The sequence below is a fragment of the Nothobranchius furzeri genome, chromosome 9 (genome assembly GCF_043380555.1).
Source record: "Nothobranchius furzeri strain GRZ-AD chromosome 9, NfurGRZ-RIMD1, whole genome shotgun sequence".
Taxonomy (NCBI): domain Eukaryota; kingdom Metazoa; phylum Chordata; class Actinopteri; order Cyprinodontiformes; family Nothobranchiidae; genus Nothobranchius; species Nothobranchius furzeri.
The window spans coordinates 46,115,126-46,130,945 of NC_091749.1; the positions used below are offsets into that span (position 1 = coordinate 46,115,126).

Below are 15,820 nucleotides of genomic sequence, written 5' to 3' on the forward strand. Positions count from 1 at the left end.
TGTTAGACCAGGACCACACATCAGTTTGGCTTTCCATATCCAGCACCAGTGTGAGCTTACATTAATGAAGTCAGAGTGTGACTCATCGGTGTTGGGTGTTACACTACGCTATAGATGTGTGTGGAACATCTGACATTCATCAACAGGCCGGTCACACTGACAGGCTGTCATCGCCGTGTCTCACTATCATGCCTCAATGCCAGATTACCCTTATATCTGTGGACCATTATGGAGCTGTTACTACCTTGCTTGGTGGCTCTGAGCTTTAATGACGGGTTGACTTCACCCCCAGTGTCTTTTCATAAATTGCACTGAGATGTAAGACGGAGTCTCAGTCTGAGCTTCAAGTGAGGCTTTAGTTTCAGACGGCTGTTACGCCTGTTAGGTTATTGTCGTTAAATTAAATTAAACGTATTTCTCTAGCAACACGGACCCTTCGCAAACGCCAAAAATCTGGAAACGTTACCTGCTAAATCTTTCCAAAACCCAGTCTCACATGAAGGTAATTTAATTTATAAGTGATGCAGCTTAAAGAAATGAAAACAACTGCAGCTCAATCTTTGATCTTGGGCAGTAGTGACGTCTCATTGAGATATGGAAATTTAGCAGATCTAATAAGTCATAAAAGCAAGACATTTCACATTTTCCAGCTGAAATATTTATCTAGAAAGGTAGAAAAAAACTGAAATGTTAAAAGTTCTTAAATGTGCACAGAGGGAGCTTTGTGCTGTTGTTTTTGTGCAATTTCCATCAAGTTGTTACTCGCCGTCCAACTATGTGTTCAAACAAAGCATGAAAATACACAACAGATGTGCAAAGTGCATGCTAAGGTCAGGGAAAACAAAAGTTGTCCGAGTCGAGCAGTTCTGTAACAAAGTTCTCCGTCAACTTTCAAGTCGTGCATCTTTTAGCTTTAACTAATTAAAAGATAAACATTTGAAGACTTGAACTTAAAACCTATTACTTTTATAAGCCAAAACAGACCTTATAATAACCAATCAGCTCTCATGAATCACAGCCAAATAGATGCTAATAACTAGCTATTAGGAAGCCCAGGAGGATGATGGGAAGGCTTTAGACACACCAACAATACAGCCATGTAAATTGTGGTCAGCGAGGTCGCTGCTTATCAGAGAAAGCACAAAGGCAGTAAATGCATGTGTGTGGAAAGACACACACACACACACACACACACACACACACACATGAACACATGCACAGCCTGGCTCTTCTCCCAACACATACGGTCTAATTATTGAGCGAGGATGAGGCCTGGGCCTCGCGCTCCCTCTGACCTTGTTCCAGGACAGATTGATGAGGCACCGTATTGCCCTGCAGATCAGATGGCTCCTTTCTCTAGCCTTCATTACCAGGTCTTAGGCATCTCCAAGTACGTCGCTCAGCCAGTGCTGCACGCAATCATACTGCGAAGCTATTTTTACCTATTTCTGGATAAAACACTCATTCAGCTTTTGAGTGCTGGAACAGTTTCTTGGGCTAAAAATAACAGGGCGTTGTAAAGAGGGCTGGAAATAATGAGTTGTTTCTGAATTGCTGTGTTTGCTGTTCTCTTCATTGTGCAATTAAAGGGGAAGCAGGGCATCATTTGATCTGGCGTGTTTGCTATCAGAGACCACAGGAATTGACTTTTGTGTACCTGGTTGGTGTGGATGGGGTTGGCTGGGTTTCATAAAGGCAGCATGATGCTTATCTTTGTTTCTTTCTGCTTTCAATGAGTCAAATAACCCTTCTCTTCTCTCTGGATCCCACAGCTCCTCCTCAGTTTGTGAAGCGGCCGTCCAACATTTATGCTCATGAGACCATGGACATCATCTTTGAGTGTGAAGTTTCAGGCTCACCAGCTCCCACCGTCAAATGGGTGAAGAACGGTGATGCCGTCATCCCCAGCGACTATTTCAAAATCATTGTGAGTTATTTTGATGATACCTGCTACAACAAATATCACTTTATAAACAAATGTTTACGTTTGATTCGCTCCTGTCTTCTGCAGAAGGAACACAACCTGCAGGTTCTGGGTCTGGTGAAGTCAGACGAGGGATTCTATCAGTGTCTGGCAGAAAACGATGCAGGCAACATCCAGTCGAGCGCCCAGCTCATCATCTTAGATTATGGTACGCCACTCACTAAGACCAAATGTGTGCAAATCGCATTTGTTAACCAGGAGGAAGAAAAATCAATTTTTACTTCAGAACATGACAAACCTGCAAAATTGATAAGATGCTTTAATGGTGAAACGATCAATATCGCAATCTGTGTCTGATGGGTTATCGCACGGGCAGACACGGTTATTTAGCAATGCTAGCATCTGTTCACAGCTGTTTGAACATCAGCAATGATCTTTGAAAGGATTTTTTAGCGTTTAGGAGTTACACTAGAATTATCATCCTGGGAGCTGTGACTGCTGAATGCTAACGTAAATGTTGCGTATCTTTGAAAAATCCCTGAAACAAATGATTGTGAGACAGAAACAGTGAGCTGTTGGCTCCCTGTGCACTTGGCTTTGTGAGTTGTTGAGGCTCATCTGTGGAAATGTGAGCAAACAGTGAAATGTGACACTTGGGAGCAAAATGAACAGGAGTGTATCTGGGCTAAAGAATGCACACAGTCCATTCCACAGCTCGAGCTGCAGAAACCCAACCTAAAGGGCTTACATTTCTAAGCATGCATCCTTCGACTTGCTTTAGTGAAAACATTTAACTAAACAGGATTTTATTTCTGCCATGCTGGTGAAGAGGGGGCTCTGAGAAGATTTGGTTTTCAAAATGAAACTAGGCAGTTTTGGCTTGCTTTTAGCACCCTCTAGTGTCTGTTTAGTAGAACCAAAAGCAAAACTCTCCTTCTTGCTGCGTGTTCGTCTTTTTAACACTTTGTCTCCCCAGCCTTCCTTAGTGTCTACACGAGTGATTCATCACTAAAATAAGCCAATCAGCTTCATGATCTAAAACATGCAGGAAACGTGCTGGAAGCAGACCGCAGCACCAGGTGCATCCGCTCAATTTTCTTCTAAGTCCAACAGAATGGACCGGCACTCTGAAATTGCAAATGCGTTATTCTGGCCACAGAGGGCGGTGAGGGTCTGAGTGACATTTCATTAACCCTCACATATTGGCTCAACAAAATGATTTAAAAATGTGAAAAAATTGAATAGTATCTCTTTAAATCTAAAACACTGCTACTGGAAGTTGACACCACTGCAGCAGGTAAAGCATGACTTGTTAAATAGGTTTAGTTTGTCTTTGTGAGAAAATATGACCTTTTTTATTCTTTTAGTAAGACAAATGTGATTTTTAACAATGTTTTTTAATGCCTGCTGACAGTTTTGACTTGACGCTTCAGTCTTTCTCAGAGCGTCATCTGACTTAGTGCTGTTGCTGTTGTCAGCAGAAATGACAACACATCCTTAAAAATGATGTTTGGCTTGCTAAAAGAAAAAAGTTATATTAGAAGGAATTAGTCATGCGAGAATAAAAGGGGAGTGAGATAAAATACTGGGTTGAACAATGAACAAAAATAAGAAAACTGAATGTAAAAATACATTATAGGAATACAAAATAATTTATAAGTTAAAATTATATAAATACACATCATTTTGAGCTATAAAACCAAAGTATTGCACAATGATGGGGAATAACACAGTCTGAATTTTAAAAACGTCGCACACTCTCAAATGAAAAGGTTGAGGAGCTGTCAGTCTCCTGTGTGGAAAACAAGTCTCTCCAAAGTCATCAGAAATTAGAGGAACTCTTATTTACTCTTAAATATGTCAAAAAAATCACTGATACACATTTAAAGTGATGATTAAGTATTAATAATAAAAGTGAAGCAAACTTCACTCAGAAGAAAGGAGACCAGATAGTGTGTTTATTTAAAATTTTCTTACTGTTTTACTGTTGAACTTGTTGAGGAAGTGTATGAAGTGAAATCAAGCATGATGTCCCCATTACTCGAAGCAGGTGGCTAATGAATGAGCGCGGCGTCCGACGGACACAACCCCCAGCTGTGTCCTCTTTGCTGATTGGAAGACATTAAGTCAGAAATAATGATGACCCGCAGCTCACTGTGTGTTTGTGTTTGACACTATTGATAATGATCTGTCTACTTTACATGGCCTCGGGTCTTTTTCTTTCTTTTTATTAAGGTTGTGAATAAACGGCAGCTGGCCTTGTACATCTTCTGCTGTCAGCTAAGTTTTGATGATCCAAAGCTCAGTTTAATCAATTTCTCTAACAAAATCAGAGATAATCTTATTTATTTATTTATTTATTTTTGGTGTTTACATCTGCCTCAGTAATATCAGCCCTAACGTATTTACCCACACAAAGTTTTCTAATATTTATCTGTCAATACCACACAGCCACCATCCGAGGCTCGGGCGATTGATGCAGAAACAGAAGCTGCAGAGCTGTTATTTCTCTCTCAAATTAATATTGACACATTCACAACAAACTTCAGAAGCTTTTCTCACAGCATCAAAGCCATGTCTTCTCTGTAAGACAAAAGTGATGTCATTAATTAGCGACGCGTTTGATGTCGGATTGCTTTTGTTTCGTGTTACGCGGTCAGTGCTCTAAATCTCCTCTCTTAAAGGCTTCCTCCTCTCTTCTTTCCTGTCCCACGTTTAAACGCTGAAGCCATCTGTCACCTTTCTCCAGCTCTCCTCTCGCTCTCCGTGCATTTCACAGCCACCTGCTCTTCGTAATAATCCGCCACACTTGGCTGTTGTGTTAATTGTGCTCTCAATATATTCCCCTTCCACGGATACCCCATCACAGCTGGATGGCTTTGTCCCTTTCACAAACACTCCCCCCGCTCTTTGCTGCCCCCTGCGTGCGCCACAGTCAGGTATCCCACTTACACCTGCCAGGCGTGAATCATCCTGATGCAGGGCCAGGAAAATGGGCCCTTCTGTCGGCCTGCCTCACGGTCGGCAGAGATAAGCCAGCGACTTGCCACGGGGATAAAGTTGTCTTCGCCCTGCAGGGAAATCAATAGGGGTGAGCTGCATCTAAATACCCAGCGGCTGCAAGTTGGCTAATATTCATTAGTGGCATAATCTTAGCATCTTGACACTGCCAGCTGCAGTTAAATGTAGCTCTAACGACGATTCCCACTTGTGGGTGTTTGGAATGGAAAAAAGGTCAGCTGTCAGCATATGTGTAACATGCTGGCTGTTATTTATAGGGATACGTGCTCAGGAGCAATGTAACTGGCTTCAGCTCTTGCAGATGGTAACAAGTGGATCAAACTCAGGCTTTCTTTAGCTGTTTGAACACCGTGAAACACGCAGATGTTTAAAGTGAAGGTCAGAAATGGGACCTTGGGATGCAGATTTTACTGACCGTAACTCGGCTATGAGCAGCTTGGGCTGAATAATTACAAACAGATGTGGGTAAATAGAGGCTCAAACGCTAGAAACAAACTTCAAGGTAACCTAACTGCACATCGTCATGCAAGTGTCTAAATGTCACTTTTACAGTTGCAAGATTTTGACTTCTAGAGAGGAAGTTTTGTAAAGCAGTCAAATTAAAGGTACTGTGGTATTTGATGTGAGAGGACAGGGGTTTAAAAAAGTGTAAAGCTTGTAGTTTGGTTTTTTTTTGTCTTTTTCATTTAAATTTTTATCCTACTGCTCAAAGGCAAAAGGCAGGTGTGGACATCCTTGGTAAATATTTTGGTAATAATGTACAGGATTGTGTTTCTTCTGTGTTTATTGCTTTAGATCTTTTATGAGATGTTTTTATGGCAAACTGAACTATCATTGCAAACATATCTTGTGTTTCAAAGACTTTTAATGACATTTGTGTTATGTTTATGCCGAGTCAGCGTTTGCACTGTTGGTCATTCCTTTTTAAGACATCTGTTAGTAACCCTGGGGGTGTCATCCATCTTCTTGTTCATACCCTGACTGGAGGAGCCCCTTCCTTCATAATCAGTGCTTGATGTTTGTCCGAATCTATGGGATTTCCTTTGTCCAGCTGTCCTCTGAGGATTGATCATACATATGGTCTGAGGAATTTTCTAGATGGACCCAAAATGTTGGCATTTTGTTCCCAAGTTCACTTGGTCATGACTCCATTCTTATGGTGCACTGGAAACGACACTGTTGATCAATAAACTGTACAAGGAGTTCCTCTTGGAGGATGTTTAGGTATCATTCTTCATTTATTGCTGTATAAAACTTTTTTAAAATTTGACTCAAACAGCTTTAACGCCACCACTTTGTACGCATTTTGAGATTATCTTTGTTTAAAACTCATAAAAGTAGAAGGTGAATTTGCATTCCTTCAAGAAATATAGACCTTTGTTTTGTTTTTGTTTTGTTTTTGTTTTTTTGGGGGGGGTAGCAATCCAGTCCCAGCGAACATGTACACAAGTTTGATAGCTTATCTGATCTTATCAGGAAATGTTCTCATTGAGGGTGAGTTTTTGTTTGCTGTCAGGTTTTATCTAGTTTTCTGCAGGCCGGCCCATCCTTTCCTCCCTCGACTATAAATGCAACCACTAACGGGCGTTGGGATGACTCCCTGCTGTCACGTTTGATATTTGCTCTCCACATGGGACCTGATTGTCACAACAATGTTGATGAAAGTTGGTCAGCTGCAGGGTGCGTGCTTTTTAAAGGATTATCGTCACGTGTCATTTACAGATAGCATGCAACGACAATAAGGTCTTTTCCAGGCACATGTTTTTTTAAGTGTTTGTGCACATATAACCATGGTAGTGGGCGCAGCTTGAAGGGAAATATGGCCACTTTTTTTTTGTTGGATACGCCTTGTTGTGACCCAGCTGATGCACATTTGTTTGTGATTTATTAGCATTTAGAGGACATATATTTTTTCAGTTTTTTGATTTCGAACAACAACTGGACAGATTAGAATATGACATTTACATGTTTATTTTATGTGGAGGAAAAAGCAGTGTCCATTTTTGTTTTGTATTTTGATTTATATAATCAAAGTGCTAACCCACGTAAGTGCTCCAGCGACTCTTACATGATGCCCACTTTTCAAAAATGGCAGGGTTAACGTTCGAGCACTCGAGTACTTCATTTACTTCATAAAATGCAGCAAGATCTGCATTTAGAAAGAGAAGTGCATGCACTCAGCTGTTGTTTTCCTGTTTGCATAAATTCAAGGTGCACTCCCATTTGCATGAGAATATCCACTTTTTGCTCTGTTGCTGTGCTGGGTGAAGTGTGAAAGTACTCATCTCTTTAAGTATTTTTCACATACTTACATGATTTAGCTGCAAGGCTGCAGGAAGCTGGACTCACTGGACACTAGATTCAGGCTTCTTTAGATGCACCTCATCCTCAAACCCAATCCTTATATAGCCTGAAAACCTGTTCTATGTTCTGTAATTTCATTCTGCTTTAACTACAACTGTTGTGGGAGAATTACATGGAGTTGAATGCAAGAAAGAAAGACATTATGCTGAAAACAACTTAAAAACATCAGTTGTTGCTTGACGCTGTGCGGCATGAATTTTGCATTATCCATCCTCCGGGCGAGTGTTCGTAGCTCTGATTCAGGTGTTTTTTTAATGATGAAAGAAAGATGGCACATATTTCTGATGCAAGCGCTTTCATTCAAGCTTTTATTACATTCAAAACTTAAACAGGGATGGAGTCCTGTTTAATCCTCTTCTTTCTTTCATCTATCCCCTCCTGTTTCTTTTTACCTGCCTCACCTCTCCATGTGCTTCTAGTTTCCTCTCTGCTGGTCTCTGTCGTTGCCAGCCACCTCTCTGCTAATTTAAATGCATCCTGTTCTCTGCCCTGGTCAGAGAGATTACAATGCCTCATCATCTGTGCCTGATATTTTACTGCTCCGCTCCCGCCCTGCAACTGGCAATCTGTCCAGGGTGTACCCCGCCTGTTTGCCCAAAGACAGCTGGAGATGGGCACCAGCCCTCCTGCAACCCTACATGGAAAAGCGGGTTAAGAAGATGGATAGATGGATTCTCTGCTCCCTCATCACAGTGCATTCGTATCAGGAGGGCTGGCATGAGACACCAATACGGGCACTGTCCCTTTAAATCCTGGAAAGAATTTTCAGCATCACTGATTAGTAAATCAATTAATTACACCAGGCCTATGTACTGGATTTCTCTGTGAAGTATGCATTTTTAGATTTCTTGGAGGTCTTCGATGATGAGCAAAAGTTGCTTAAGACGTGACCAACATTTGCTTTGATCTTATGCTGGAAAATTCACCCAAATTAAAGATTGTGCTAAGTAAAGAATCAAAAAAGAAAGAAAACTAGCACAAGCTTTATTTTTATGTTAAGAGTTGGCTGTTGAACGTATTTGAATACGTTTTCTGTCCTGAGTTAAAGGTGTGGTTCACTCATTTAATCAGAACATTTGCAGTGGTCTCTAGTAGGAATGAATGCCTTGTAAGTCATTCTCTAGGGGGAAAAAAGCTCTGGTGCACCTGTTTCAGGAACTAGAAGTGAGCCACAACAGAGATGAGCTCTGAGCAATATTACCTGATATTTGGACAGTTGTCTTGCGTTGGATAACAACAACGAGACTCTACCGCTCTCCAGGATGTTTGCTCTGCAACACTGATGTTTTATCTCCACAAATAGCTCAGTAGTTCAGGAGGTAGAGCGGATTGTCCAGTAATCAGAAGGTTGTAGGTTCGATCCCAGCTCTTGCCAAATAATGCTGCTTTTGTGTCCTTGAGCAAGACACTTAACCCTTATCGCCTGCTGGTAGTGGTTGGAGGGACTGATGACCCTTGTGCTTGACCACCTCGCCTCTGTCAGTGTGCCCCAGGGCAGCTGTGGCTACACTGTGGCTCATCACCACCAGTGTGTTAATGTGTGTGTGCATGGGTGGATAATACATTTTAGTGTAAAACACTTTGGAGTCCTCTGACTGAAATAACACAAGCCTGGAGGAGTTTTGCTGTGTGATGGAGTTGCCAATGCTAACAATTAGCTTCTACTAGTCGAGACTTTCTCTGTTGTTTGCTGGACGCTAAAACAACAACAGCCTTCCCCGTTGTGAGTCAACATGTGTAAGTCCAATACACATCGTAACATAGATCTGTCATGCTTTTCTAATCCTAGTTTCACCGTGTATTTTCTGTCAGAGGCTAATGTAGGAGTTAGGTGTAGGAGACTATTTTCATGCTCAGCCTGCATTAAAAACTTAGTGACTGATTATAAACAGAAATAATATTTTTAAAATGATTTTTCAGTGTTCCACACCTTTAACCTTAAAAACAACGTTAAATAAGTTTCCCACTTCTCCCTTCTATTGGTCGAAATTACAACTGTTGTAAACAACCCTGCCGCAGCCTGCTGTAGCTAGCACAAAAAACGGTTAATGCTAACATGAGCCAACTGATACCAAAATAAGCTGCATAGTAAAACAATCCACACTGTTGGACCAAAAAATATTATTACTGTCAGGTCCAGTAGGAAAAAAAGCTACTGGCTCAAGAACCACTGAAACCAGTTTGAGAGCAATAGCTCAAAGTATTAAAAACTCTTAAGCGTTTCTTTAACAAAGCTAAGATGAAAAATTCAATGTAGAGACTCTAAAGTGAACACAACCTGGTTGAACCTGGACTGACCTGATAGCCGGAGGCTAGAGTTTTTACTCTGAGCAGCATCAAAAATCTGTGAAATATCCAAGCTCCTCAGATCATCTGTATGCTGGCAAAAGGGATTTTGCGTGCAACTGTCTTGATGCCTAATTGGCTTTCTTTATTTGTTTTAAATAAATTAAGAATCAAATAAAAATCAAGAAGCATGGCAGAAATCAGCATTTAAAGAGATGCACTTGAAAGGAGCGGGCCATTTTGTCCCTGTTCAGTATAGTGTCTGCATGTTAGCATTGAAGAGAGAAATTCACATGATATAACTAGAGAATGTATAAAACAACAAAGAAGCTGAGTTTCTGAAGCCAGAGAAGAAAAGCCCCTACATACATTAATTTGTAACAGACAAGTCACAGAGGATGGATTCTTCCTCTACATCAGAGCACCACCCTTATTCCCTGTCCAAATCAAGAAGTGAGAATAGGCTGCCAAAAGGCCCCCCCCCCCCACGCCCCCTCCCCCACGCCAGACTCAGCACCGAATAAAAGTCTGGTTCTTCTTCAGGGAATATGGAGTGCTCCATCATCTGCTAGCAGGGTCACAGTCAGGCCAGCAGGAGCCAGCGTGCTACGTTGCGAGTCTGTGAGCATGTCAGCACCATGGGCTCCGTGTAAAGAGCTGCTCGACCAGCAGGAACTGGAGGGAGTTATCAGTCTGTTAGACGACATGTTACGTACTGCTGGAGTTTACATGCATGCACACAAGTGATGACACGTATTTAAACAGGCCCTTATCACACAAAAGCTGCTTTCTTGGTTAACGATGGATACATACTCAAAATCACATCTTAAAGGGATTTTTCATCCTTTTACACGTGTGACTTTGTCATCCGACGCAAACACACAAGCAAGTAGCTTTAAAATAAAGCACACAGCAGTGGTATTCACTGCTTATTATGTCCCGTTTTTTTTATTCTTTTTTCCCTAAATTGTGTATACATATATTCAGCATTTGTTTTTATTTTTAATATTTTGAATCTTTTAAGTATTTCTATTCTGTTTTATTGTTGTTTACTCTTTCTTATTCTTTACTCTCCTTTTTTGCTCTGTAATGAATGTCATTGCTGCTGACACCAAGCTTTCCTTTGCCGAGAGACAATGACATGATTTTCAATTTTTCTATTCTTTTCATCTTTCTGTAGTTTTTCCAGTTCCTGTTTTAAAGTGGGTTAACCCTCCCACTGTCCTCATGGGTGACCCCGGCGGGAAAGTTGACCATTGAGCAGGGTGGATGGTTTATCCCTTGAGGTCCACGTGGCAGGGGTGAGGTGGTGCTCACTCCTCACCCCTGCCATGTGGACCTCAAAGAATAAACCATCAATCCTGCTCAATGGTCAACTTTCCTGGCGGGGTCACCCATGAGGACAGTGGGAGGGTTAAATATTTTTTCACAGGCCAACAACAAAAATAGAAAAATTTAATTCTCTTAAATAAAAATGCAACATCTCACCTATTACCTTTCATGCTTTGGAGCAGAAAAAGTGCATAAAACCAAAATAATTTAAGCTCAGTTTGCTCCACTCTGATTTACTGTGATGCTCACCTGTTCCAGCCAGACACCTGCATCCCTGGGGTTGGGCTCTGAGCTGAGGAAGGAGTTCATCAGTGAGACTCCTGTGTTATTCTGTTCTTCGACATCACAGACAACAGTTGATCACATAAGTTTGTGCTGCTGAACATGGAGAGCATCTGAGCAGCTTAACCACACTGTTGGGTCAGTGTGTCGGGGAGGAGAGATGGAAACTGCAGCAGCCACAGAGTCATACTCTGACTAGAGCGTGTCACTAAACTGGAGTTAAATCAGCTCAGCCTGAAAATTGGTTGGTGAGCTTCCTCTATTAGCATCAACCAGATTACTGAGCGGTTGAAATCTCCATTTCTGGACTTCAAAGTCTGCAAATTGCTGAAGAAACTCAGCACTGAGCAAGATGAGTGTTTTCATTTTGTCCAAGACTGAGGAGGGTAATGATGCTGAAGCTGATACTAGTAGCATGGATGCTAATGACTGTAAACAGAAAGGAGGGGGCGCTTCGCCTGATGCGCTAATGCCACATAGCACTGTGGGATTTGTGGTCTTTGTGGCAAAATTGGCAGGCGGGCCAGTTTTAATATATATTTCATCTCACAGGCCAAATATAAATAGACCATGATGCCTGTGCATTAGAGAATTCCTGCTGTTGATGTGCACCAGGGCTATTCAACTCCGGGCCTCGAGGGCCAGTATCCAGCATGTTTTAGTGGTTTCTCTGGTCCAACACACTAGATTCAGTGGTTGAATCACCTGTGCAGAAGCTCATCAGGCTCTGCAGAAGTCTGTTAATCACATGCTGATTGAACTCAGGTGTGTTGAAGCAGGGTTTAAACCAAAACGTGCTGGATACAGGTCCCCTAGGTCCTGAATCGAATAGCCTAGACCTACCCTGTAGCACACTAGAACCATTTTACTCTGAGATGCCATCACCAACGTCACATTCCGATTGCCATCAAATAAACTGTTAGTGGGAATTTTAGTTGTATTCGTATTCTGGGAGTTCTGGCGTTGACGTCAAATTCATTTTTTTTTAAAAGAAGCAATTTAAGGGGATAGATGGCTGTTTTAAAATGGCAGTAATATGTCTTACTTGCCATTATCTTATCAGTCTTGTAGGAAAGCTCTACTTCTCCAAGCTCAGGCTGTTCAGGAAGGTGGTTTTTAATTTTTGCATGAAAACACACTTCAAAATGGGCAAAAAAATAAATCCTCATATTTTCGATTGTAGTTGAGAAATATAGCTCAGACAGGATGGAAAAACTGACAAAAAAAACAATAAATAAACAAAAATATGCTACCGCAGGAAATCGTTCAGGATGCTCTGCAGTGGGCGAGATATCATTATACCTTTTACACAGAAACACTTTTTAGAATTGCCAAAGAAACCCCTGTAAGTTCTGTGGGTCATGTTTACTCTCAACTAGGTGAAATGAGCTGTTGGTATCTAAGTAGCATCCTTAATGAGAACTGGTTGGGTTATCTGAACGCTACAGATCAGTCTTTATAAAACTAATCCTTGCAGCAGCGACATGTGAGGGGATTGTTTTGATTTGGTCTAATTGAGATTTGTGTAAATGCATAAACGTGTGGGAGCAATCATTTTTTATGAGACAAGAACAAGATTTCATCTGGATTTTTCAGATGATTCCCCCCATAGTCTGTATGATGCAGCATGATTGGATTGCACCACTTCATTCACTTTAATCCATCTTTGTTGTGACTGTTCCACCGCTCCAGACCCATATCAGCGTCTAATGAAACCTCATAAAACTGCATCATCCTTAAAACTGATCCACCCTGTCCTTACTTTACCCCTGGAAGTTTTCTGCCAAGGTCAAGGAAAATATTTAGAAGACAATATTGGAGGTAATTTCTTAAAATACACAAGAGGACCTTCTGTCTCGTCAGCAATAAGCAGCTTATTAAGAGCGTCGTTCTCTTCCTCTGCTGCTTCCTTTTGCAGACTCTCCTTCACTGAATTAAATATCCTCACAGCTTAGATTATTAACGTCAAGTTTTCATAATGATATTAATCTTGCAGTGAGTGTGAACTTGGCTGGATCTTTGGGAGAAAGTGTGCATTTATAGATTTGTAGCATATGTTTGTTGGTGCACTAAAACGAGTTCCCCTCTGATGTTCTGCAGCTGTGTCCTCGACTGTCAGAGGAACTCTCTAAGATCATTCTACTGAGATGTAGATGAGCGTCCACCTCTGGGGTGGTTTTTGATTATTCCTTTGTTTCGAAGTTGCAATTTCCAGAAATCGTTATTGCACTAAATGATGATTAGCCTCAAAACAGGGCGACTAAGCAGAAAGCGACATGTGAAACCGGAAAGAGGAAAACATCTCTCATTGCCGTTTAGCTGAAAATAATAAAGTACAGGATAGTATTACACCCAGTAAGGTGAGACCCTTTCTCACTTAAAACATCAATAAACACAGAATATATACACTTTTGTAGAATATTTACACGTGTCCTGTTTGTTTACTATTGTAAGTACAAAATGAAGACAAATTATTCCATTCATCTGGCATAGAAATTTGTATTTTATTTAAATCATTCTGATCTAGAAACGGTGAAATTAAAGGCAAGTCTAAGGTATTTTTGAGTAAGTGTTATTTTCTGCAAATTTCTAATTGTATTCGTTTTAAAGAGGATATTTTATGCAAAACAACTCTTGCAGCCTTTTGGGCCACCACATGGTTTTCTACTACCTCCATAAACACTCCAAATGGGGAAAAAAGCCATCCATCCATTTTCGGACAGTGTTCGGTTTTAGGAATTATCTGCCTAGAACGAGTCATTTATAAAAGTGCCTGATTGTGATGTCACAAACGGGGACAAATTAGAACAGAACCACCTCTCACGTGCAAGAGAGTGCTGATGCTGGACGAGCAGCATCTGTGTTTGGATGTTGGGGCTTCTCAGGTTATAGCAGCCTGATGGGGAGATTGGTGGGCGTGGCCAGTTTCAGCTTGTTGTCTTAAAGTGACCGAGCCCTGAAACAGCTTGTTCTGGAAGGTACAGAAAATCTCAAGAATAGAACTGCAGAAATAGTTTTGAATGAGAGGGATTTTGTGCAAAGAATGTCATGAACATGTTTTTTATTGATCATAGATCTATTATAACTGAAGAAAAAAGGCATGAAAGGTCCCCTCTAAATTCCAACATGTAAATTATGAAGACATTTATTTTGTTACAAAACCTTGAGATTCCACACTGTGTCCTTGCTAAGCGTGTGTTTAGTGGTAGTGATTAGTGGATTTATCGCCTCGCTGGAGTCTGCAGAAAGCAGATCAGAAATCTTGTTGCCTAAATTGATTGAGTTGAGCTGAAATTGGCCTCCGCCAAATTGCTGTTTATATGGACCGAGATGACAGATTGTTAGTGTTTGGATCCGGTATCTCGGGGCTGGTGTGTGTGTGTGTGTGTGTGTGTGTGTGTGTGTGTGTGTGTGCGTGCGTGCGTGCGTGCGTGCGTGCGCGCGCGCACGCGAGCGAGTGTGTTTACGAGCTGAAGCTCTTGCAGCTAGGGCTGAACTTTTCTTTGGGTTGTTTTTATCGAGTCGTGGTGAAAGCTTTGGTTTATTTACACGTATCTGTCACCTAAATGCTACCTGCTATGTTTGGCACTAGAAAGAGAGGGGAAAGTAATTAAAATAGCCCTCAGTATCTGCGTCAGCTCTGTTTTTTTAAGGTCAGTGTTGTTATCCAAACCAGTTATTTTTCTGTGGCTCGTTTGAGACCCCTCACTAACACCTGCCCTTATTTCTGATCAAATACAGTCCACCTCCAACACACACTCATTCAGGATGCCAGCCTGATGTTTTTGGACATGGACACTCCTCTGGGTGCAGTAATTGGAAGCAGCAAATGGCACAAAAACATCACTTTCCCTTCACGCCCTGCCCTTCAGCTGCATGCAGCTGACCCCAGCGAGCAGCGCCGCCAAGGCTGGAGCTTTTATTTTTCCTGTTATCAGCCACCTCCATCGCCCAACTGATCCCCCCAGTTTCCATAAGCTAAAAGTAGAACAGTGAGTAAAGTCACAGTGGGTTATAGGCACCCTGCGTAGCGCCATCGCTGCTTCTCAGTGGGTCCAACCCAGGGAGGGGGCTTTTATGGCTGGGAGTCTGATTAGCGGGACTGTTTGTGAGAGAATCTCCAAAGGGGTGGGGGGTACAGCTGCTCTCACTTTTGCAAACATCCTTTTTGACCTTTTCAGTTCTTTCAACAATGTTCGGCTCCACTCACTTTATACATGAAATGTTGCATGCTGCATGTATACACACATACACACGCTCTTGCACAAAGCTTTCTTGGAAATCAATTACTTTATTCCAGACCTGCTCTGTTCCCCCAGAAAGGTTGAATTGTGTTTGTGCACCTCTGAGGTAATAGGATACAAAGGCTGCAGGCGGTGCAGGCAGAAAGCTTGTTTCCAGTCCTGGGCATCGGCGGTGAAATGCTCAGGAGATGCGCGGCATCACTGACTGTTTTGATGTGCCTGAAAGGTGAGCCCAAGAGGCCTCGTTCCGTCTTCTCAGCCAGAGCGGGGAACACGTGATGCATATGATGCAGATTTGAAATGTGGAGATGGAGGAGGGCCGGGGGGTTCAGGGGGTTACGCTATATCTTCATTTACATAAAAAATC

The 15,820-nt window shown here is 41.7% G+C and overlaps 1 protein-coding gene across 10 annotated transcripts in view; it reads left to right on the forward strand.

Moving 5' to 3' along the window:
- The window catches only part of neo1a (neogenin 1a), a 230,457-nt gene that overhangs the window by 165,432 nt on the left and 49,205 nt on the right, over nt 1-15,820 (forward strand). For all 10 annotated transcript variants that reach the window (XM_015953635.3, XM_015953639.3, XM_015953642.3 and 7 more), the window contains exons 6-7: nt 1,773-1,927; nt 2,012-2,132. In XM_015953635.3, the coding sequence (XP_015809121.3) occupies nt 1,773-1,927; nt 2,012-2,132 (276 nt within the window). The remainder of the gene's footprint in view (nt 1-1,772; nt 1,928-2,011; nt 2,133-15,820) is intronic.